General features: G+C 43.9%; 1 protein-coding gene across 16 annotated transcripts in view; it reads left to right on the forward strand.

The window, feature by feature from the left end:
- The window catches only part of TNRC6B (trinucleotide repeat containing adaptor 6B), a 239845-nt gene that overhangs the window by 196773 nt on the left and 22612 nt on the right, over positions 1–20460 (forward strand). For all 16 annotated transcript variants that reach the window (XM_043501996.1, XM_043502012.1, XM_043501981.1 and 13 more), the window contains 8 exons: positions 7102–7227; positions 14323–14442; positions 15017–15124; positions 15337–15508; positions 16793–16930; positions 17305–17481; positions 18342–18488; positions 18739–18834. In XM_043501996.1, coding sequence (XP_043357931.1) covers positions 7102–7227; positions 14323–14442; positions 15017–15124; positions 15337–15508; positions 16793–16930; positions 17305–17481; positions 18342–18488; positions 18739–18834 — 1084 coding nt within the window. The remainder of the gene's footprint in view (positions 1–7101; positions 7228–14322; positions 14443–15016; positions 15125–15336; positions 15509–16792; positions 16931–17304; positions 17482–18341; positions 18489–18738; positions 18835–20460) is intronic.

The raw sequence follows: 20460 nt of genomic DNA on the forward strand, positions 1-20460 counted from the left end.
GATAGGAGACTGATTCCTAGTTAGTAACTATTAGGCCATGTCCAGGGAAGAAATAATATATGCTTGCTGTACCTGGATAAAATAGTTGTAGGCAGTTAATTTATGGATTATTGTGGCAGGATAGGTTGCAGGCATGCTATAAAATGGAGTAATGAGAACACTAGTATTTTAATGTACCATGAGAGATTTGTGTTTGTGTGTGTTCAGGACATCACCCAGAGAATGTGGGTAAATCTCCAGGAATCTGCTCAGAAATGGAATTAGACATAATTTTGAATTCTTTTTACTACATTTGGTGATATACTATTAATTATTAGTAAAGCTGGTCAGAAAATGGTAAGTATTTTCCATGAAATTTTTTGAAAAATGAAAAATATTCTTAAAAAAAACTGAATTTTTGTTCTTCGAGTGCTGGTCTCTGTGTGTATTCCGCACATGGGTGCACATGTACTCCAGACCCCGAGACCAGCGATTTGTAGCAAGTACTGTCCGCTGGTCCACAGTGCGCAGTTGTTTTCCTAATTCTCCAAACTGAGGGCATAAAGGGTGGTGTGGCCCAACGCCTCTGCAGTTCCATTCATTCTTACTGTCAGATCATCTGAGATGGAATTCTCTGTGTCTGCAGCTATGATTTTCCTGTATTTAAGCACCTGTAAATACATATTGTAAATAGTTTTTAGTAAGTTGAGACTTAACGTTTTAGTGTTTTTATAATTAGTTTATCCTTCTTGTAGAGAAGGACAATGCAGTAGTCCCAGGATTTAAAGAACTTTATCTCCTTCCCCTGTTCCTTCTCCATCAGCAATGAATACTAGGTGGCTTTAGTGCCTTGGAGAGGCTCACATTGCCACCAAGTGCAGCTTCTGGTGCTCCTTCTTTCCTCCAACTTGTCATGGTTGAGAGCTCCATCTGTGAAATCCCTCATGGAGTAGGCCACGAGGCCCTAGTCATATCCAAGCTAGGGGGACCCCCCGTTACAGTGGTCTCAGATTTCGAGCATTGCTCTTCCGAGTATAAGGTCTGGAGTAGACACCAAAACACTTAAGCCCAAGAAACCCTCTCACAAGAGTAGGGACATGGCCACAGGCATAAGGACAGATCTCTGTCCAGATCTACCTTTAAGAAAAAGAATCCCTTCCAGTCTCGGTCAAAGTCAGCTGAATCCTCGCATGCAGGTCCTAAGGAATTAGGTCCACACAAACCTTCTGTCAAAGAAGGAAAGGCACATAGGAAGAATGATCCATCAGTACCGGTTCTGGCTTCATCCCACAGACCAAAAGATTGGCAACTATTGTCCCATATGGGATCCTCTGAGTAAGCAGACTGTTGGACACGGCATATCCATCAGTTCCCATGTCAGGGTCTCCTCAGACTCCAAGAAGGGTGGCCATCGTTATGTCATTGGAGGATATTTTCATTCCACCGTGTTCACAAACTCCTCTTCTATTGGGCCGAGTCCTCCTTACATACATTTCTATACCCGAAGAACCCACCATGGTGGGGAGAGGAACCTCCAATGCAGCATCCACAAGTTGGACTATTCTCCCCGCTGGTGCTTCCAGTAGAGCAGGACTCTACATTTTCAGAATGAATGCTCCATATGAGCCTGATGTTCCATGTGAGGCTCCCTCTACCCTCCTCCACAAGGGAAACATGCCCAGACAGAGCCCACAGGAGGCCTTGGAGCTATCTTGGATATGACCACCCAGGGACTGTTGATACCCTATGTCTTGCCCCCACTCCCTCAACCAGTTGACCCTTTCTGCTGGCCTTACTGTGCCCCGTGGGATCCATATAACAAATAGCCTAGATTGTGCAAGAATCCCACTGACCCTTTTCTCCTAGCTGATACCAACCAGCTCCTTTGGAGTTTGTGAAGGAAGAAGTCAAGCTGGATATGCTGGTCCCAATGGATGTGTCATCCTCCTCACCTGATGAGGCATCCCTTCCCTGCCTGATGAGCACAGGCAGTATCAGGAGCTGTTACAGAGGGTAGCAACCAAGATACAGATACATCTTGAAGTCCAGGACACACAGCATGGTCCATCCTTCAACCTTCTGACCCTAATAAGGTGGCCCTCCCAGTCAACAAGGCCATTTTGGAACCCTCCAGATCTGTGTGGCATTTCCCTGTCACCTGTGCCCCTACCCTTGAGGGTTGAAAAACAATATTCTATGTCAGCTAAATGGGCAGAATTTTTTATTTATCCATCCACAGCCTAACTCCTTAGTAATACAGGCAGCTATAGAGAGGTCCAGGTCACCGCACCCCAAGTCTACTCTAACTGACAAGGACGCTAAATGCATTGACTTCTTGAGGAGGAAAGTATTTTCACCAGCTACTCTCCAATTCAAAGTTGCTAACTACCAGGGCATTGTTAGGAGAGTATGATTTCCTAAATTATTCCAAAATTCTGGAATTTAGAGACAAATATCCTGAGGAAGACAGGACTCCATTCCAAGATCTTATTGATGAAGGCTAAGACTTCACTTTAAGCAGCAGTGGACTTAGCTGACATTTGGTCTAAAACAGTTACCACAGCTGTAATCAGGAGCCATGAATCGTGGCTGCACTCTTCAGGGCTCCCCAGGGAGGTCCAGAATATCAGTGAGAATACTGACAATTCACTGCACACTCTTAAGGACTCTAGGACAACTCTCCACTCCTGGGCATTTACACCCCAGCTCTAAAGGGGAAACACCACAAGCAAACCAATAGGCCCAAATATCTCTTCCTTCTCCTCTTCCCCCCCACCCCCCCAGCATTTTAGCTCCAGCAAAAGCCGTATGAACCACCATACAAAACAACAGAGGGTTCAAAGACTCAGATGCACCGCTTCCTCCACCTCTAGGACTGCTGCCCAGCTATGCCCACAGTCCACAGGGTTTCTTGTGATCTGATGCTCAAGGACTGCATACCGATATTGATGCCATGCCACATTGCCCCCCCCCCCCCAAATCTCTGGTGGCTGCCTTACCTACTTCACACACAACTGGAGGGCAATAACAGACAATTGGATACTAGAGATCATTCACTCCAACTACCCAGTTGAGTTGATATCACCTGACCACCACAAACCTCCTTCTCAGGGACCACTCTTATGAGGAGATCCTTCATCAGGAGGTGAACTCCTCGAAAAAGGGGTTATAGAGCAGATGCCACCTCAACATTGAGAGGAGATTCTAGTTCCCATATTTCATAATTTCCAAGAAAAATGGAGGATGGGGACCAATTCTTGATATACATCAACTATACGCCTTTATGCACAATTAAAAATAATTTCCTCCCTGGAGGATAAGAGATGGTTTATGGTCCTTGACATGGAAGATGCTTGCTTTTAGATAGATATTCACCAGTCCCACAGAAGATTTCTTCAGTTCATTTTTAGGGCAAGAGAAACACAAATTCAGATTATTTCCATTCAGGTTGGTGACGGCACTCAGGCCTTCATGAAAATTTTCTATGTGATGGCAGCCCAGATGAGGTATGATGGCTACACTGTCTTCCTGTATCTGCATGACTGGCTGCTAATGGGCAGATCAAGCCAGAAGGTCCAATCGACAATCTTATTCTTACTCCACTTTCTGACATTGCTGGAGGTCTGTGTAAATAAGCACTTTGACTCCTACAAGGACTATAGATTTCATAGTAGCAACCCTGGATATATCCTCAGAAAAAGCCAACGACCCTATAGACAAATTTCAGGTTACGAATAACTGGATAAACCAAGTAATCCTCAGACCTTGCATCACAATCATGGTCTGCCTTTCCTTCCTAAGCCACATAGCTGCATGCACGTACATAGCGCCATTTGCCAGACTCCATATTCGCTATCTGCAGGCTTGGCTTCAGTCTGTCTGCTCACCAGACAAGGACAACGTGAATACCAGGGTAACAATCCCACTGAAAGTCGGATCCTCTCTCAGTGGTGGATGAAACTGGAGCAGGTGTGAGCAGGAGTCCCCTTTCTTCCACCTACCCTTGCATCAAGAACCACAGCATGCTCTTAGCAACATACACACCAGGTGTGCAGAATACTCTGACAGACATTCTGAGCAAGCACTTTGCCATAGACTGTGAATGAGAAATACGCAATTGTGTCATGACCAAAATCTTCATCCACTGAGTAACGTTATCTTGTGGCCTGTTGAATTCCCAAACAAACAAGAAATTCAATCTCTACTGTTCCAGAGCAGCATTAGGCCGAGACTTCAGGTACAATGCCTTTCTGTTGTCCTCAATGGACCATCTGAGGTACACCTTTCCTCCCAGTGCTCAACTACCTTATGTTCTCTGCAAAATTCACCTTGACAGGCCAAGGTTATCCGTATCACACCCAATTGATATAGGCAGTTTTGGTTTCAAGACCTACTACAATGTCATCTTGTTCTCCCATCTCTCTTTGACCCTTTCTGGATCTGTTAACTTAGGACCAGGGCAGGATCAGATATCCCAGCCCAGAGCCTCTTCATCTTACAGCCTAGCATTTGGATGGGCATCAGACCTGGAACGTTCATGTCCAGAGGCAATCTGAACTAAACTCCGTCACAATGGAAAAACCTCCACTAGAAAATGCTATCTAGCTAAATGGAGGCATTTTCTACCTGCTCACAACAGACTCGGGTATCAACAGAATCAGTAGGTATCCATGTCATTTTAGACTATCTCCTGTCCCTGCCAGCCTATTAAAAATTGGCAGTCAATGCCTTTCATCCTCTGGTGGAGGGCTGCTCTATCTTTACTCACCCTACAACAATTTGATTCTTGAAATTCCTTATTAAGACCTTCCTGCCAGTGATGAAACGCACACCACGGTGGGACCTCAACTTGGTACCATGATCTCTTACCAGACCACGTTTCAAACCAATAGCCACTGTTCCATGTCACACCTCTCCATGAAAATTACCTAGTCTTAGTTGCTATCACACTGGGAACACTTGTGACAGAATCGCCGTACATCATATTTCATAGAGAAAAGGCTTTCTTTCATCTCTACCAGATATTCATCCCCAAGGTAATTTCAGGGTTTCATATGACCCAATCCCCTATTCACTTACCAGTGTTCTTCCTTAAGCCTCATGTTTCCAAAGAGGAAGAGAGGCTGCAGTCTCTCAATGTCAGACGGGCTTTGGACTTTTATCTGCAAAGAACAAAACCAATGAGGAAAACACAGAGACTATTTGTTGCTGTAGCAGAGCAATCATGAAACTCAGACATCAGCCCAGAGACTCACTGAGTGGATCTCTGGAAGCATCATTCTGTGTCATCAGCTAACACATATTGCTCACCAGGATGGTGTGAAGGCCCACTCTGTGGGAGCACAGGCAACCTCAATGGCATCTCTTACCAGTACTGGACATTTGTAAGGCAGGTGCCTGGAGCTCCATCCACACCTTTACAAAGTATTGCATCCTGGTTCAGGCTTCCTCAGCAGATGGAGGTGTGGGGACAGCAGTATTAGTCATCTATACCAACTGCATCCTTGCACCCGCCTCTTATTTGACTGCTGCTTACTAATCACCCACATATAGAATACAGACAGGGACCAGCACTCAAAGAAGAAATGGAAGTTACTTATCTGTAACTGGTGGTTTTTCTAGTTGTATGATCCCTATCTGTATTCCACTACCCACCCTCCTTCCCCTCAGCTTTGGATCCTGTATGATTTGTGGTAAGGGAAGGAACTGGAGAGGCATTGGTCTGTGCCTCATTTATGCCCTTAGTTCGGAGCATGAGGAGAGCAATTGCACATCTGTGAACCAGTGGTTTCTATTTGCTACAACTCTCCAGTCTTGGACACAGAGTGTGTGCATACCCCCACATATGAAATACAGATAGGGACCACACATCTCTAAGAACCTCCAGTTACAGGTAAGCAACCTCCATTTTATTTATTTATTTATTTATTTTTTCATTTAAAAACAAAAGCACAAACACTAATTTTCCACGAAAATTTTCATGTGTGGGGGAAAAGGCCATTTTTTGGTCAAAGTAATTTTTCAGATGAAAAATTTGACCAGCTTTAATTATTTTAAGGCAATGGTGGACAGCTGAAGGCCTGCAGGTTATATAAGCAATAGACATACTTGTTTCCGTGACAACTGGTTCCTGGATCTTCAACCAACTCTGTCTCAGACCTTTCATAATACAATAGCCAAGATGACTTAGTGACAAAATACTCCTTAGCAACTTTTAAGTCGGACAATGTTCTAGGACATACTATTTGTTTTCTCTGAGCCTTACTTTCCATATCTGTAAAATGGGGTAATCAATTTTTAACCAACTGTGTAAAGCAGTTGTCACCAGCCGGTAGATCGCGATTGACAGGTCGATCCTCTGCCAGTCGATTGTGATCTCCGGCTACTAAAAGTCTGGCGGCGCAGTGGGGCTAAGGCAGGGGCTGCAGAGACATGCTGGCCACTTCTGGGACTGGCCTGAGGCCAGGGCAGGTAGGGAGCTTGCCTTAGCTCTGCTACGCTGCTGGCTGGGAGCCGCCTGCATTACGCACCTCCTGGCCGGAGCCTGCACCCAAACTCCCTCCCAGAGCCCACACCCCTCATCTCCTCTTGCACCACAATCTCCTGCCCCAGGCTCAGCCCTGATCCCTCTCCCATATCCCAAACCTCTCGGCCCCAGTCCAGAACCTACACCCCCTCCCATACTCCAACCCTCTGCCCCATCCCAGTGAAAGTGAGTGAGGGTGGGGAGAGTGAGCGATGGAGGGAGGGGGAATGGGGTGAGTGGGGTGGGGGAGATCCTGGATTGATCTTAAATTCAAAAAGTGATCTTGTGCATAAAAAGGTTTGAGACCACTGGTGTAAAGTGTATTGAGATCCTTGGATGAAAAGTACAATGTAAATGTGGAGAAAGAGGCTGTATTTCAAAAACTTAGTTTATAAAGAGACTTACACGGGGGTGGGGTGCGGTGGGAGGGACAATAAAGTGGATTGAGGCTGGCATCGCCTGAAGAATCAGGCATGAGGGTATTCTCTGTAGTAAAATATTCTTGCAATACTCTTAGCAAACAGCTAACAGCACAGAAATCCAATATCCTAAGGAATGAAAATTTTAACTGACTCACCATTATTTTAATTTTATAGGCTGGCAATCATGGTTTATTTGGAAACAGCACAGCACAATCGAGGGGCATGCACACACCAGTGCAGCCGCTAAATGCTTCCCCCAATATCCGGGCACAAGTGCCTCCCCAGTTTCTTTCCCCACAGGTAAGCAGTTTAACATTTTTGGTTTCTTACAAGATATAAGTAATCTTACAGCATTTACAGTACAGGTTTTAAGTCTTTTCGCATGCCAACTTGGTGCGAACCTGACATATTTTACTAGTGGAACACTTAGATTTTGTTTGAAATTTTCCATTGTGATTTGGGATTTCAGTGCTTTGCAGACTGGAATCCTTTCTTGCATTCTAATGGGAGCTCAGTGTGAGAATGTTTACTGCCCCTTCTTTTTATCTTCCGTGTAAGCTCATAAGTCCTGAGTTCCATACTGATTCTTTGCAAGATGATTTTTTTTTTTTAAATTGCTACTAGAGGGATGCACACTTCATAGTTTGTGTAGGCTGAGCTTATTGCATTCACCAAGGGCCTCCTTGAATCCCTCCTCATCCTCTTCCCCCACAAGCTTCCTATTTGCCACCTTCTCGTACCCCTCTATTTCAGGACTCCCTCCAACTCTCCCCAGTCTCCCCCTTAGGGGTTCTATATGTGCCTCCCCATTCCCCTTCCTACCATACCAGGATTCCTCAGTCTTTCTCTTGCCAGGTGTTCCATGTGCGCCCACATTCTTTCTTCCCCCCATGTCAGGGGCCCTGTGTGCACCCCACTTTCCCTCTTCCCCCATATCAGTCTCTGCCATTATCTCCCCATGGCAGGGACTCAGTACAACCCTTACTACCCTCTTTCTGTGCATGCCAGGAGCTCTGTCTGCCTCCATTTCCACCTTCCCTTTATACTAAAGCCCCCCAGTCTCCCCTCACTAGATGTTGTTGTGTGCCCCCTTTCCCTCTTCCCCCATACCAGGTTCCTCCATTCTCCCCTCTCCCCATGTCTGGGCTGGGTGCATGCCCCCATTCCTCCTATGCCACCCACCATCTTCCTAACTGATAAACAAGTCATTGAAGGCATCAGCATGTTAGTCTAGTGTAGAGATGAGATGGGGTATAATGTTAAGAGGGATTAATGAGTGGCATCAATCAGCTTGAAGTATAAGAGTTGCAGAGGTGCTTGAAACTGTAGCTGTGCTAAAGTACTGGCAGGAGCTTTGTCTCTCTCTCTCTCTCTCTCTCTCTCTCTCCTCCCCTTCCCCCCCCCTTTTTTTTTTGCCCCTTTTGGCTTTCCAGTTTTCCCCAAAATCAATAAGGTTCTGGCCATTGATGCCTAGAACCTTCCTTGAAATTTTGGAATTGATCAGATGTGGCATTCAAAATTCTCGTTACATCCACACTGAGAAATGCCATTGAGTCAAGTGTAGGGCCTTCTTAAGCTTGACCAGTTAATGTGAGATACAAGATCAGCCAAATTTTTTTTACCTAAGTATGAAAAGTTTCTCTCTACTTCAACCATACTTGCTTTCCCGCCTCCTGAATGTGTGGCTCAGTAAAGGACTGGACTTGAGAAAGAAAACTGGGCAATTTACTTTATAGCCCAGATTTCTCAGGGCTCAAGCTTACCAAACATGCACATTTCCTTTGTTCTCCCTTTGCTTTGGGCACTGTTAAGGCTTTTTGGAAACTTTGAATGCTATGGAGGAGATGGAGCTCGCCTGTGAATAGGGAAGTGAACTCTTGGCACCAGGCACAAAGTTACTGGCTCTCATGCCAACTTCAGCTCCTTTTCCTTTTTACATCTCCAAAAAAAACCCCAACCCAGACGTACTCAGTTGTTGGAGTTCAATGTGATGATAGTGTCATGGTTCCTGGTTGGTTACACGTGTGCAAAGGTTTCCAGTTTAATGCAGTTTTCAAAACATACCTTCCTATTGGGTATGTGTAATGTTAAATATTGTCAGTTACCTGAATTATGTATTCTGTTCAAGCCAGAAGTTAACTACTTCTTCAAGTAACATCCCTATTGGGGCTCCACTTCAGGTGTGCATGCGCCTCTCAAGTTCTTGGTGGGAGATTTTCATTTAGCAACGTCTGTTCAGCCCACGCATGTGCCTGGTGCCTCCTAGTAGTGGATACCGTGCTATATAGGGGTGCACAGGCGAACCGCCCTCAGTTCCTTCTCAACCACCTTGGCCTGAAACAGAACCCTAGCACGTCTGTCTTGAGCGTGCCTCGGCTTTTCTAATATTTCTATAGTGGTTAAGATAGTTTTTGTAGTGTTAGTATAGTTATAGTTAAATAAGTAGTGAAAGGATTGTTTTATTCTACTCTTCCCTCTGGGAGACTTATTTTTTTCCTGCCAGGGCATGTCTGGTTCTCCAGCAGAGGCAACGTCGAAACCTGCTGATGGCCACTCTATTTTAATGTGTCCATTGCTTCGGGAAGTCCCACTTCTCCCAGAAGAGCTGGGAGATTAAACTCAGACTGCTAATGATGGAGCACTCCCTTTAGCCAGCTTCTGAGTCAGGTCAGGAAGGCTCCCCCATTACATCAGCCTCTGGACAGATCCAGTGCCCCTTCTACTTCGGTGCAAGCTTCCCTTAAGAAAGAGAAGATCTACAGTCTGCAGAGTCTTGACCTCTCCACTCGGTACAATTGAATTGAAGGCCCCCTCCTGCAAAACTGGTAGAGCCATAAAGTCCTGGAGCACAAAGGAGTGACACAGCTCTGATAGGGCCAAGGTACTTTCTACCAGCTTGGAGGACAAGCATAGACATTTGCGACTAGTACTGTTGAGGTCAACCAGCCATTGGTACCCAGGCACGCAGCACCCTTGGCACCAAGTGAGCAGTGGTCCTCATACACATTTGCCTCTACTTCAGTATGCCCACCGTCAGCAATACTGTCTGCTTTGGTAACCTTGGCCTCGGCTACCACATTGATATCGATCCTCACTTTGGTGTCACAGGAGTTCAGATATACTGAAGAATTCTCGATAACAGATGAGCCCCGCCCTTCATGGGTACTGAACATCTCTTGGTACCAAGACTGATCTCTGGACTACAATCTTCCAGTACTGCAGGACTCTCCACCTTTTTCTGCAGGTGCTCCTTCTTTGGATGAGATGGAGGAGAGTGAAAGAGACTTCCAGTTGGTCTTCTCTGTTTCTGTTTGGGGTTCTCTTCAGGAACCCATTCTCTGAAAATCATAGGGAAAATCAGGTTCGTTATCAAGGGTAGTGGAACATGCTACCTCCACTTCTGAATGGGCCCCCTTAATAGCCACACTGGGACTCCTGGGCTGCCTATTGATAACAATTTGCCAGACCACTGGTAGTGTCTCATTCGGAGGCCGGAGTTGTACAGCCCTCTCCTCCCCAACCAGCCCTTCCACTGGAGGAGACATTGGAGGAGCAGGAAGCTAAGGCGGATAAGGAGGCCATCCCTCATACACGTATTTCATCCTCGTCTCTGGATGAGGCGGTTATGCCTGTACCACCATCCTTGGTCTTAGATACTGTGGTCACACTGGTGCCAGGTCCATCTCCATGGTGGTTGTCATGTTCAGGAAATCATGGCTCCATCTCTGTGTTTCCAAGAGAAGTACAGAACTCTGTGGATAACCTCCCCTTCGATGGTCGTATACTGTTCTTGGAAACCACAGATGAGTCCTTGCACACTCTGTAAAACAGCCCTAAGAGGTCTTTTAATCTCTGAGCATATATAGACATTTTAATAAGAAAAGGTTTAGTAGGTCAAAGACTGCCCAGAGATCACATTTGACTCAGTATTCCAGGTTCCTTAAATCCAACGTACCTCCCAGAAAGAGAGAGATTTCACAGAAAGAGGGCTGCTCATCTGCTCTTCGTGACCACTCAGCCGTCTTCAAGGCAACAGTTTTGATGGGTTGGTCAAGAGTTTGAATCTTCCCTCACCTCTGGATTTACACCTCTGCCCATTAACCCGCCCCACCCCCCATTGGAGACTTCCTTGCCTATTGCCAACATGCTTGGAAGCAGATTGCTACAGACAAGTAGGTCATGACATTGGGTTATACCATCCATTTTTTATATCACACTCTCTCTTCCAACCCTCTTCCCATCCCACTTCAGGGACCCTTCTCAAGAGCTTTCATTGAGACAAGAAGTGAATTCTGTCCTTCGATTAGGAGCAATAGACCGGATTCCTCCTCCTCCTAATGAGGGAAAGGGATTTTACCTGAAGGATTTCCTTGTGTCAAAGAAGGATGGAGGGTGGAGACTGATTTTAGATCTAAGACTTCTAAACAAGTTCATAAAGTCTCAGAAGTTCAGGATGGTGATTCTTGCAACTGTTGTTCTTTCACTAGAGGAAGGGAGTTGGCTTTCAGCCCCTCAACCTACAAGATGCCTATTTGCATAGAACACTGTATCTATCACACAGGAAATACCTACACTTCACTATAGCCCATGGTCATTTCCAATACTGATTCTTCCCTTCAGTCTTTCCTTGGCCCCAGCGGTGTTCTCAAAAGTCCTGACGGCAGTGGCTGCTTACCTCTGACAAGAAGCGATTCTAGTCTTCCTGTACCTAAATAACTGGCTACTCGAGCCATTCCTACAAAACAGTGCTATCTTCCTCCTAAATGGCCCTTGCTCTCTTTCAGGAGTTGGGTCTGAAGCTGAATGTAAAAATGTCCATATTAACCCTGCTACAGAAGATACAACTTATAGAGGCATATTTGGACTTGCTGACTGCCTAACTTCCCTGAACCTTGTCAGGTCTGGTACAGGCAGTTCAGGGGAGCCCTCGAACCACGATAAGGAACTGTCTTCAGCTCCAGAAAACATATTGCAGCTTCCACCATTGTGACCAATCGCACAAGGCTACATCTGTGCTGCTTCCAGGGTTGACTCAGAATGACCTATTCTCCAGTAAGAAGAATTTGGACAGACAGGTGACAGCTCTACAAGCAAGGTACTCTTAGACTGGTGGAAGGATCAGCTCAGTGTCTGAGAAGGCATTCCTTTTTGTCAACTAATCCCATCAGTGACTTTTAACAACAGACGCAATCACTGTTGGAATGAGGAAACCTCCTCAGTACCCTCATGACAAAGGGCAGATGGACAACCCAAGAAACAAGTCTCCACATCAACCTGTGCTGTCAGAAATGCATGCCTTCATTTTCTACCTTTCATCAGAGACAAATCAATCAGGGTCATGATGGAAAATGTATCCTGCATGGTCTATATCAACAAGCAGGGAGGAGCAAATTTCCCCTCCCTGTGCTCTGAAGCCATGAAATTCTGGAATTAGTGCATAGCTTGTAAGATCCAAATTTCAGTTCACTACCTCCCGGGTATTCAGAACACCACACCTAATGTCCTCAGTAGACACTTCTCACAGGATTGCAAATGGGAGCTAGACACTCAGATGCTCCACAGCATATTCCTGAAAAGAGCAACTGCCAGAGGTCTCTCTGTTTGCAATCTCCAGGAACAGGAAGTGCCCTCTTTTCAGCTCAAGAGGTGGCCTGGGCCACCAGTTCTTGGGAGATGTCTATCTTGGAAAAGGTTTTTTTGTACTATGCATTTCCTCTAATGGTGCTGATGCAGAGGATGATGATGATGATGAAGAAGGTGACAGGACAGATCCAGAGTTATCCTTATAATGCCTACCTGGCCAAGACAAGTTTGTACCATTACTTGCTTCACCTGTGTTCAGATGTCATTCGAGCTCTGGACCATTCTTCATCTCCTGTCACAGGATGAGTGTTTTGTGCTTCATCCCATCCTAGCAGTTCTCCGCTTCAGGGCATGGCTCCTTGATGATTCGTGGAGTTAGATTCCTCCTGCTCTGTGGAAGTACAACAGTGCTCTATTACTGAATAGCAGAAAAAGATCAACCCATATTACTTTCCTGCAGAAATGGAAGAAATTCTTCCATTGGTATTGTTATTGCTGTCTTCTGCCTGATTCAGTGACACTTTCAATCATCCTGGATTACCTGTTGGATCTAAAGAAATTGGGGCTATCAGTTAGTTCAATTAAGATCCATTTGGCCACAATATCAGGCTTTCATCCACTGGTAGAACAATTCTCCATGTTTGTTCATCCGGTATTGTCTAGGTTTATTAAAGGTTTGGGAAATATCTATTCACAGATTAGGAACCCTACCCCAACCTGGTACCTCAGCTTGCCACTCAGTTACCTTTATGAGGCCTTCATTCAAACCAATAGCAGCCTGTGCTCTGTTGCATTTATCTATGAAGACAGCCTTTTTGGTAACCATCATGTCAACCCATAGGGTTGGAAAGATTGGAGCCTTGATGCCAGAATTCCTCCCCCCCTCCCCCCCCCACCTTTTACGGTATTCTTTAAGGACAAGGTCTCTCTACATCCACGTTAATCAATCCATTCATTTACCAGTGTTTTTCCCAAAACATAGTTCTAGCCCCATAGTTCTCTCCTGGAATCCTATTTATATATGCTGGATGTTAGGTAGGACCCAGGAAGTTACTTAGGCTCTTCATTTTCTTCACAGATAGATCCAAGGGGTCCTAGATCTCTACTCAGAGACTACTGAGATGGATATCTTAATCTCACTTGTTATGATGCTGTGGGCGTTCATCCCCCACAAAGGGAGATAACACATTCAACCAGATCATAGACAACATCTGTGGCATTACTGAAGAATGAATCAGTATCTGAAATATGCAGGGCTGCTACATGGTTTCAGTGCATACATACTAAAAGAAGAGGCTACTCACTTTGTGCAGTAACTGGTTCTTCAAGATGTTCATCCCTATGGGTGCTCTACTACAGGTCCTCCTTCCCCTCTGCTTCAGACTGTTCTTTAGGAGATGCTTGCGTGAAGAAGGAACTGAGGGCAGTTTGCCTGCAAACGCTGATGTAGCCTCGGTATCCAGCATGAGCAGGTATAGGGCGCATGCGCAGGCCCAAAGGACACTGCTAATTGAAAATCTCTGATCAAGGGCTCAAGAGGCGCATGCGTTCCTGAAGTATAGCAACCATCGGGACACACATCTCAAAGAACTGCAGTTACTGCACAAAGTGAGTAACCTCTGCATTTATGGATGTGTAAGGTGCCAGTTAAAATAAAATCTAGTGACTTTACCATGCAAACTTGAGCATATGCCATACTTGATCCTCTTCATAAATACCTCCTCCCCAACTTCCTTTATCATAACAATGCGTTTTTTGTTGAGCCATTTTGTATATGTTGAATCTTAGCTGTTTGAATTGATTTCTGCACAGGTTTCTGCCTCCATGCTCAAGCAGTTTCCCAACGGTGGCTTGAACCCAGGTCTTTTCAATATATCTCCTCAACAGATTGCTATGCTGAGTCAGCTTCCAAATATTCCTCAGTTTCAACTAGTAAGTAGCTGGTCCTCTTGCAGTGATAGATTGGGTTTCCTACAATCCTGTCCCTGTGTACAAACTCTGCTAAGACAGAAGTGGAACAAACCTAAAGAGAAAACAATCTAAGACTTGTTCTGCTGATTTTTGCATTATTTGTGTACAAGCACTCCCTGCTCTTGTACAGGAAAACACACGGTTGATGGGGTCAACACAATCTAAACTTATCTGTGTAGTTATAAGTTGGATCTATATATTTTGTTATAGTCAGTCGGTAATTAATCTTAGCAACAACTTTGCGGTGGGAAGCAATTGTGTGCTGATATTTCAGTGATTTTGTTGTTCTGGCTTGTATTTTTAATGACTTGAATAAAGCAGCTACGGGGAATACTGTTACTAATTTCATTAGGTGTAACGGGAAAGCCAGATCTTATTTTTCTAATTCTTTCACAGTGATTTTATTTCCTTGTGAAAAGCGAGGAACTGTTTGTCTTACCGAAAGCTATTAATAAAGCATTTGCCAGTGATCAGTTCCAACAAGAATTTTTCCCCAAATGAGCCCATATTTCTTTCTTCTCCACTTGTGTTGTAGGCATGTCAGCTTCTTCTTCAACAGCAGCAGCAGCAGCAGCAGCAGCAACAGTTGTTGCAGAACCAGAGAAAGATTTCTCAAGCTGTGCGACAGCAGCAAGAGCAACAGGTATGGCACTTTTCGTTCCCTCAAAGGCATGTGGGGTGCAGGGTGTTTGAGGAAACTTGTCAGTCTACAGCAAAGACCATGCCATGCTCCTTTCATCACTAGGTGTCAGTTAAGCTTCCTCTCACTCTCTCTCAGAACTAACCACTACTGCATGATTACCCAAGCAGCCAGTTTTAGTTGGAAGTAAATTCCCTCATTTGTTTCCTTGGCAGCTTGCTCGTATGGTGAGTGCCCTCCAGCAGCAGCAAAGGCAGCCGGGCATGAAGCATTCTCCATCCCATCCAGTTGGGCCTAAGTCACATTTAGACAGCATGGTACCCAATGCTCTGAATGTGGGTCTCTCAGATATACAGGCCAAAGGGCAAATACCCGGATATGGTTCTGGTGAGTACTGCTATGAGCTGGGATTATTCGTTGTGTTGCCAGTGGTATTACTCTATTAGTTTGACCTGTGATCCACCAGGAGTGCACTAATTCTCTGGCACTGTAATTTTTGTATAGGCATTGGATTTAGGGTTTGTGTCACAATGTCAGCTCTATTGCTAAAACTGCAATGTCTTGCAAGTCTTCTAGGTTTGGCTTTTTTTTCCCTACAGAGTTCAGTTCGACGGCATCCTGACTTATCACGCTTATTTTAAGGCTGGCTGGTAGAGCAGCATTATGTAAAAGATAGGCCCAGCCCTCAAAGAACTTAACAGCCTAAATAGACAAGGCAGACAAAGATCGGGAGAGGAAACAGAGGCACAGAGAAGTGCAGTGATTCATGAAAGGTCACCAAGCAGATTGGTGGTAGAGTTGGGAATAAAACCGTAGTTTATTGATTCTTAGTACAGTAGCTTATCCACTAGATCACACTGCCTCTCAATTACTTATTTTATAGACTTCCCCTTCAGTGCAAATAGATGTTATCCCTCTCCCACCACCTCCAATCTCCCTACACACACACATTCTGTGTTAAAATAGGGACTGAAGCTGTGATGATACAAAGGCATTTATCACTTGATTTTAAAAAAAAAAAGTCAGGAAAACTTGGGACCTATTGGAAAAGTGAATTGGACTCAGGTTGCTGAAAGCTGTAGCAACAGAATATAGTAATATCTTTAGGAAGTTGTGATAGGCAAAGGAGGACAGACAAAAGATATTGGGCCATTATATGTGGTACAATGGATAATCTGCCTTTTTGAAACCATATAGCTTTTTTTTTTTATAATCTTAAAAATATAGCTGAATTATTTTGTTTTAGTTTATCAGCAGCACCTAGAGGTAATTAGTCTGTTAGTTCATTCATCACCATGTTTCACTACCCTGGCAGCCTTCTTGAGTCATTCAAGTTTAATTCAGTCTAGCCACAGACTTGTGCTAAGATACAGTGAATATACTTGCATCCATGTGGAACATGGCTTTTCTGAATATCAGAGCTGACAGCATGGCAATGAAGGAGAATCTGCTTGGCAGCTGGTAAGAGTTTAATGAGAATGACACGATGTGTCCTGCACAGATATGGTGTTGGGAGTCAGATGAATTGCTTACATACCACCTGAAGTGTAGCTGTGCAAAGGGATTTCAGTTACTATCATTGCATTTTATTTATCTTTATGATCACAAGTATCCATTTGGAAGGTGATTCTTATAAAAAGAGAGAAAATGGTATTGTTTTCTGTTTCACAGGCTTTGGTTCAAGTGGCATGGATTATGGCATAGTGGGAGGGAAAGAAGCTGGATCAGAATCTCGCTTTAAACAGTGGACTTCTATGATGGAAGGGCTCCCCTCCGTAGCTTCACAAGATGCCAATATGCACAAAAATGGTGAGAGAGATTTGAGGTTATACTGCCTGAAATAGGAACATTTTTATACCACCACTCTTTACCCCAGGTGAAAGATATTGATAGAGAAGTCTTCATTCCAGCTGAACTCTCTTTGATAGGATTTTGAACACATTTTCCTCTGCTAGTTTTTTTTTTTTTTTTTAAACCCATCAAATTTATCATCTGCTGATAGGTAACATTTCCTCCCCACACATCAGTAGTTCTGAAACTACAATGAAACTGGTGTGATGTTCTTTAATTTAATATCTTATTCCTTCTGTGGTGGTTTTAAATTCTCTTGGTTCCAGTTTGTCTGCCCCTTCCCAAACTCCTGTTTTTCCTCCATGTAAATATATCTTTCTCCTATTTCTCAGGTGCAATAGTGCCCCCTGGAAAAGCTCGTGGAGGATCGCCCTACAACCAATTTGACATAATCCCAGGCGACCCACTGGGTGGCCATGCAGGCCCTGCTGGCGATAGTTGGTTACCTGCCAAATCTCCACCAACAAACAAGATCGGAAGCAAATCCAGCAATGCGAGCTGGCCTCCAGGTATTGCACACGTTAACTCTTTCAGTAAACTTGATGAGCATTTCTCTTCAGTCTGCTTTTTTTAACTGTCTCGAGAGTTATTTCTTGGGCCTCTCTACCCAGTCAATTAAATCTGTTGTTTTTGACTATTAAATAGGACTTAAAGTGTTAAACTGACCGTATAAATTTAATATGAATTAAGAACAGAATAACTATAGTGTGTCTAAGTAATCCTTGATTTCTGACAAGTGAATTGTGACCTGTGTGTTTGTGATGGGCATGCAGGTGTGATTTGAATGTAGTTGATTAAATTTGCTCAGAATGTTCGCAAATCAGTTTCTCTCTTCTGTACTGCATGCTGTTTCATTCTGTGTTATGCTTTCATGGAGGCTAAAAAAAATCCCATTGAAAGCACATCTGTCAGTGAAAGGTGTGGATGTTTGGTTTTCCAGGTGACTTTGGAATAAGGAAGGGCAGGATTTTTCTGTCTGGAGCTCATTGCATTTGGTGATCCATGATGTAGCATGAACTTCTTTGGGAATGGCTCCTTTGTACAAAAAAAATATCCTGGGAAAGGGTATAGTGTAGTCAGCAAGGCTGAAGTCATTGAAGTCTAGCACAGTCTGAAATGAGAAAGGTGGAAGATAGTCCAGAGGGAGCCCCATGTATTCGAGCCAGTTTTGGGATAAACTCCCATGGACATGAACTGTGAGAGGAGTTAGTACAAGGCATATTCTATATAGGAAAGTCTTCTCCTGATGATCCATTGAGGAGCCCTATTAAAAATAGTCATGAGCCCTTTCAAAACGTTCTCAAATTGTTAATTTCTGTTAAATGGCATTTCTGTCTCTGCATCTTATTTTTATTCCTTCCCATCCCAGAGTTCCAGCCAGGAGTGCCATGGAAAGGTATTCAAAACATTGACCCTGAATCTGACCCCTATGTGACCCCTGGAAGTGTGCTGGGGGGTACAGCCACATCTCCCATTGTAGATACTGACCACCAACTTCTGCGGGACAACACCACAGGTAAAACAGCAGACACCTGCATTCACTCCAATATCTCAGCCTTTTACAGAAGTAATTAAAACAAAATCTAATTTTCCACCCCACACCCAAAAGGGTGAGAACACGAAAAAGCCTAGGCTGCATTGACATATCTATTGTGAGTCAGTGACATTTAGTGGAAATGGAACCAATAGGATGTGTTTTGTAATACAGAAACTCTGTTATATTTATCTGCAATATTTTCTTCATTCCTTCCTTCCCCCTTTGATAGGGTCTAATTCTTCCCTCAACACCTCGCTGCCTTCACCTGGTGCCTGGCCCTACAGTGCCTCTGACAATTCCTTCACCAATGTTCACAGCACTTCAGGTGAGTGGGTTCCAGACCTTGAAAAACAGTCACCAGCCAGTCAGTGTTCTCTAGCTATACCCACTCCCCTTGTCTCTCTACTTTGGGCGTAGTCTTTTAGTACATCCTGAAGGCTGGGGAATTGAGAGATTTGATTGTCTGGTATGCTAGTTTTCCTCCTGATAAAATGTTCCATTACAGTTGCTTTAAAACAACCCTATATTTTTAATGAATTCCTTTTTAAGATCCAAAATACAAAGGTCTGGCACATGAGTCAGAGGATGGAGTAGAAGGCGAAGCAGAGAGGATATAGGGAACTTCCACAAAATGTACAAGCATTTCTCATACAAAAGCTACTAGGATAAGTAGTGAGGGTTTCATTTATTTAATTTGTTTTTAAATGTACCTGCTACTAAGCTAAGCACTCTGAGATGTTAAGGGAGGGGAAGACTATATGCAATCACCTTGCAACCTTCTAAAGTGGTTAGAACATTTTCATTTCCACTGTTGATTGCACCCTTCATCCCCCTTCAGGACTAGAAAGGGGAGTTATAGTGATTCTGGCCGTTTAACATGTAGACCAAAGCCTAGACTTTTGCCCTACATCTTTTTTATGTTATAAGGACACCAAGCATTCCTATTCATCAATGGGCTCTATACTCAACACTGAGTAACCATTTGAATATCCAGCCCAGGAAATCCAGTTGGATATCCAATTTTTTTATAAATCCCAAAGTTTTCCCTTGAGCTGGCATTGTCCTTCGCTATTTCTTATAATTGAATAGGTGTGGCTCTATAGGATGGCTTTGATTTGAAGCAGTATCTGAATATGTAGCTTTGTTTTACAAAGACATGTAAAGTTTCTGTTTCAAAGTTTATCTGCTGGTTAAGCTGAGTCTGGGAAGAGGGACACCAAACCTAGCTTTACCTCCTTTTAACTATATCTAGCATATAGGAAAGATGGGAATGATTTAGAGATGTAGGAATTAATAGGATTAACATGTTCCACGTGTTACTCAGCTTCAGAGCATTTCCCCAGTGCAGGAAAATGACTCCTTGAAGTGGGTCCTCTAAAATAGGCAGGTTAGAATTCACTCATCCCTAAATAAAATTTCCAGCTCTGTTGGAATTTAGATTTTTTTGTACACTTCAGATTTACGTGTGTAAAGTTAATGCAAGCCATTGGTACTTACAGACCCCTGGACTCCAAGCACTATGGAAGGTAGTGATCCAGATACATTGTATTTATAAATCATTACCTTTTTGCTAACAAATCTGCATTCTTAATTCTCAGATTTGCACTTACTGTGCTACCTTGGGGAGCTGGGAACCCTGATAGTTTGTTTTTCTCCATTTCAAATCTACACTAACTTGACAATAGTTAGGACTTAAATGCACATACCAGATGTGAGCCAGATTGACTAGACAAATGCATTTTTCCCAGACAGCCCTGCCTTGAACAGCGAGTGCTGCTTCAGGATTTTTGGATTTTACGCTTTATTGTTCATTTGCTATGTCCAGTCAGAATGAGGAAAATGCCAATTACTGGAGTAATCTGCACTCTGCCTAGCAATCTTATACTGGGTGAGCAGAGTGTCCAGTAATATCAAGAGAAACTGAAGAATGTACTACTGTCTTCTTCCTTAA

This window comes from Dermochelys coriacea, chromosome 1, assembly GCF_009764565.3.
Source record: "Dermochelys coriacea isolate rDerCor1 chromosome 1, rDerCor1.pri.v4, whole genome shotgun sequence".
Classification (NCBI taxonomy): Eukaryota; Metazoa; Chordata; order Testudines; family Dermochelyidae; genus Dermochelys; species Dermochelys coriacea.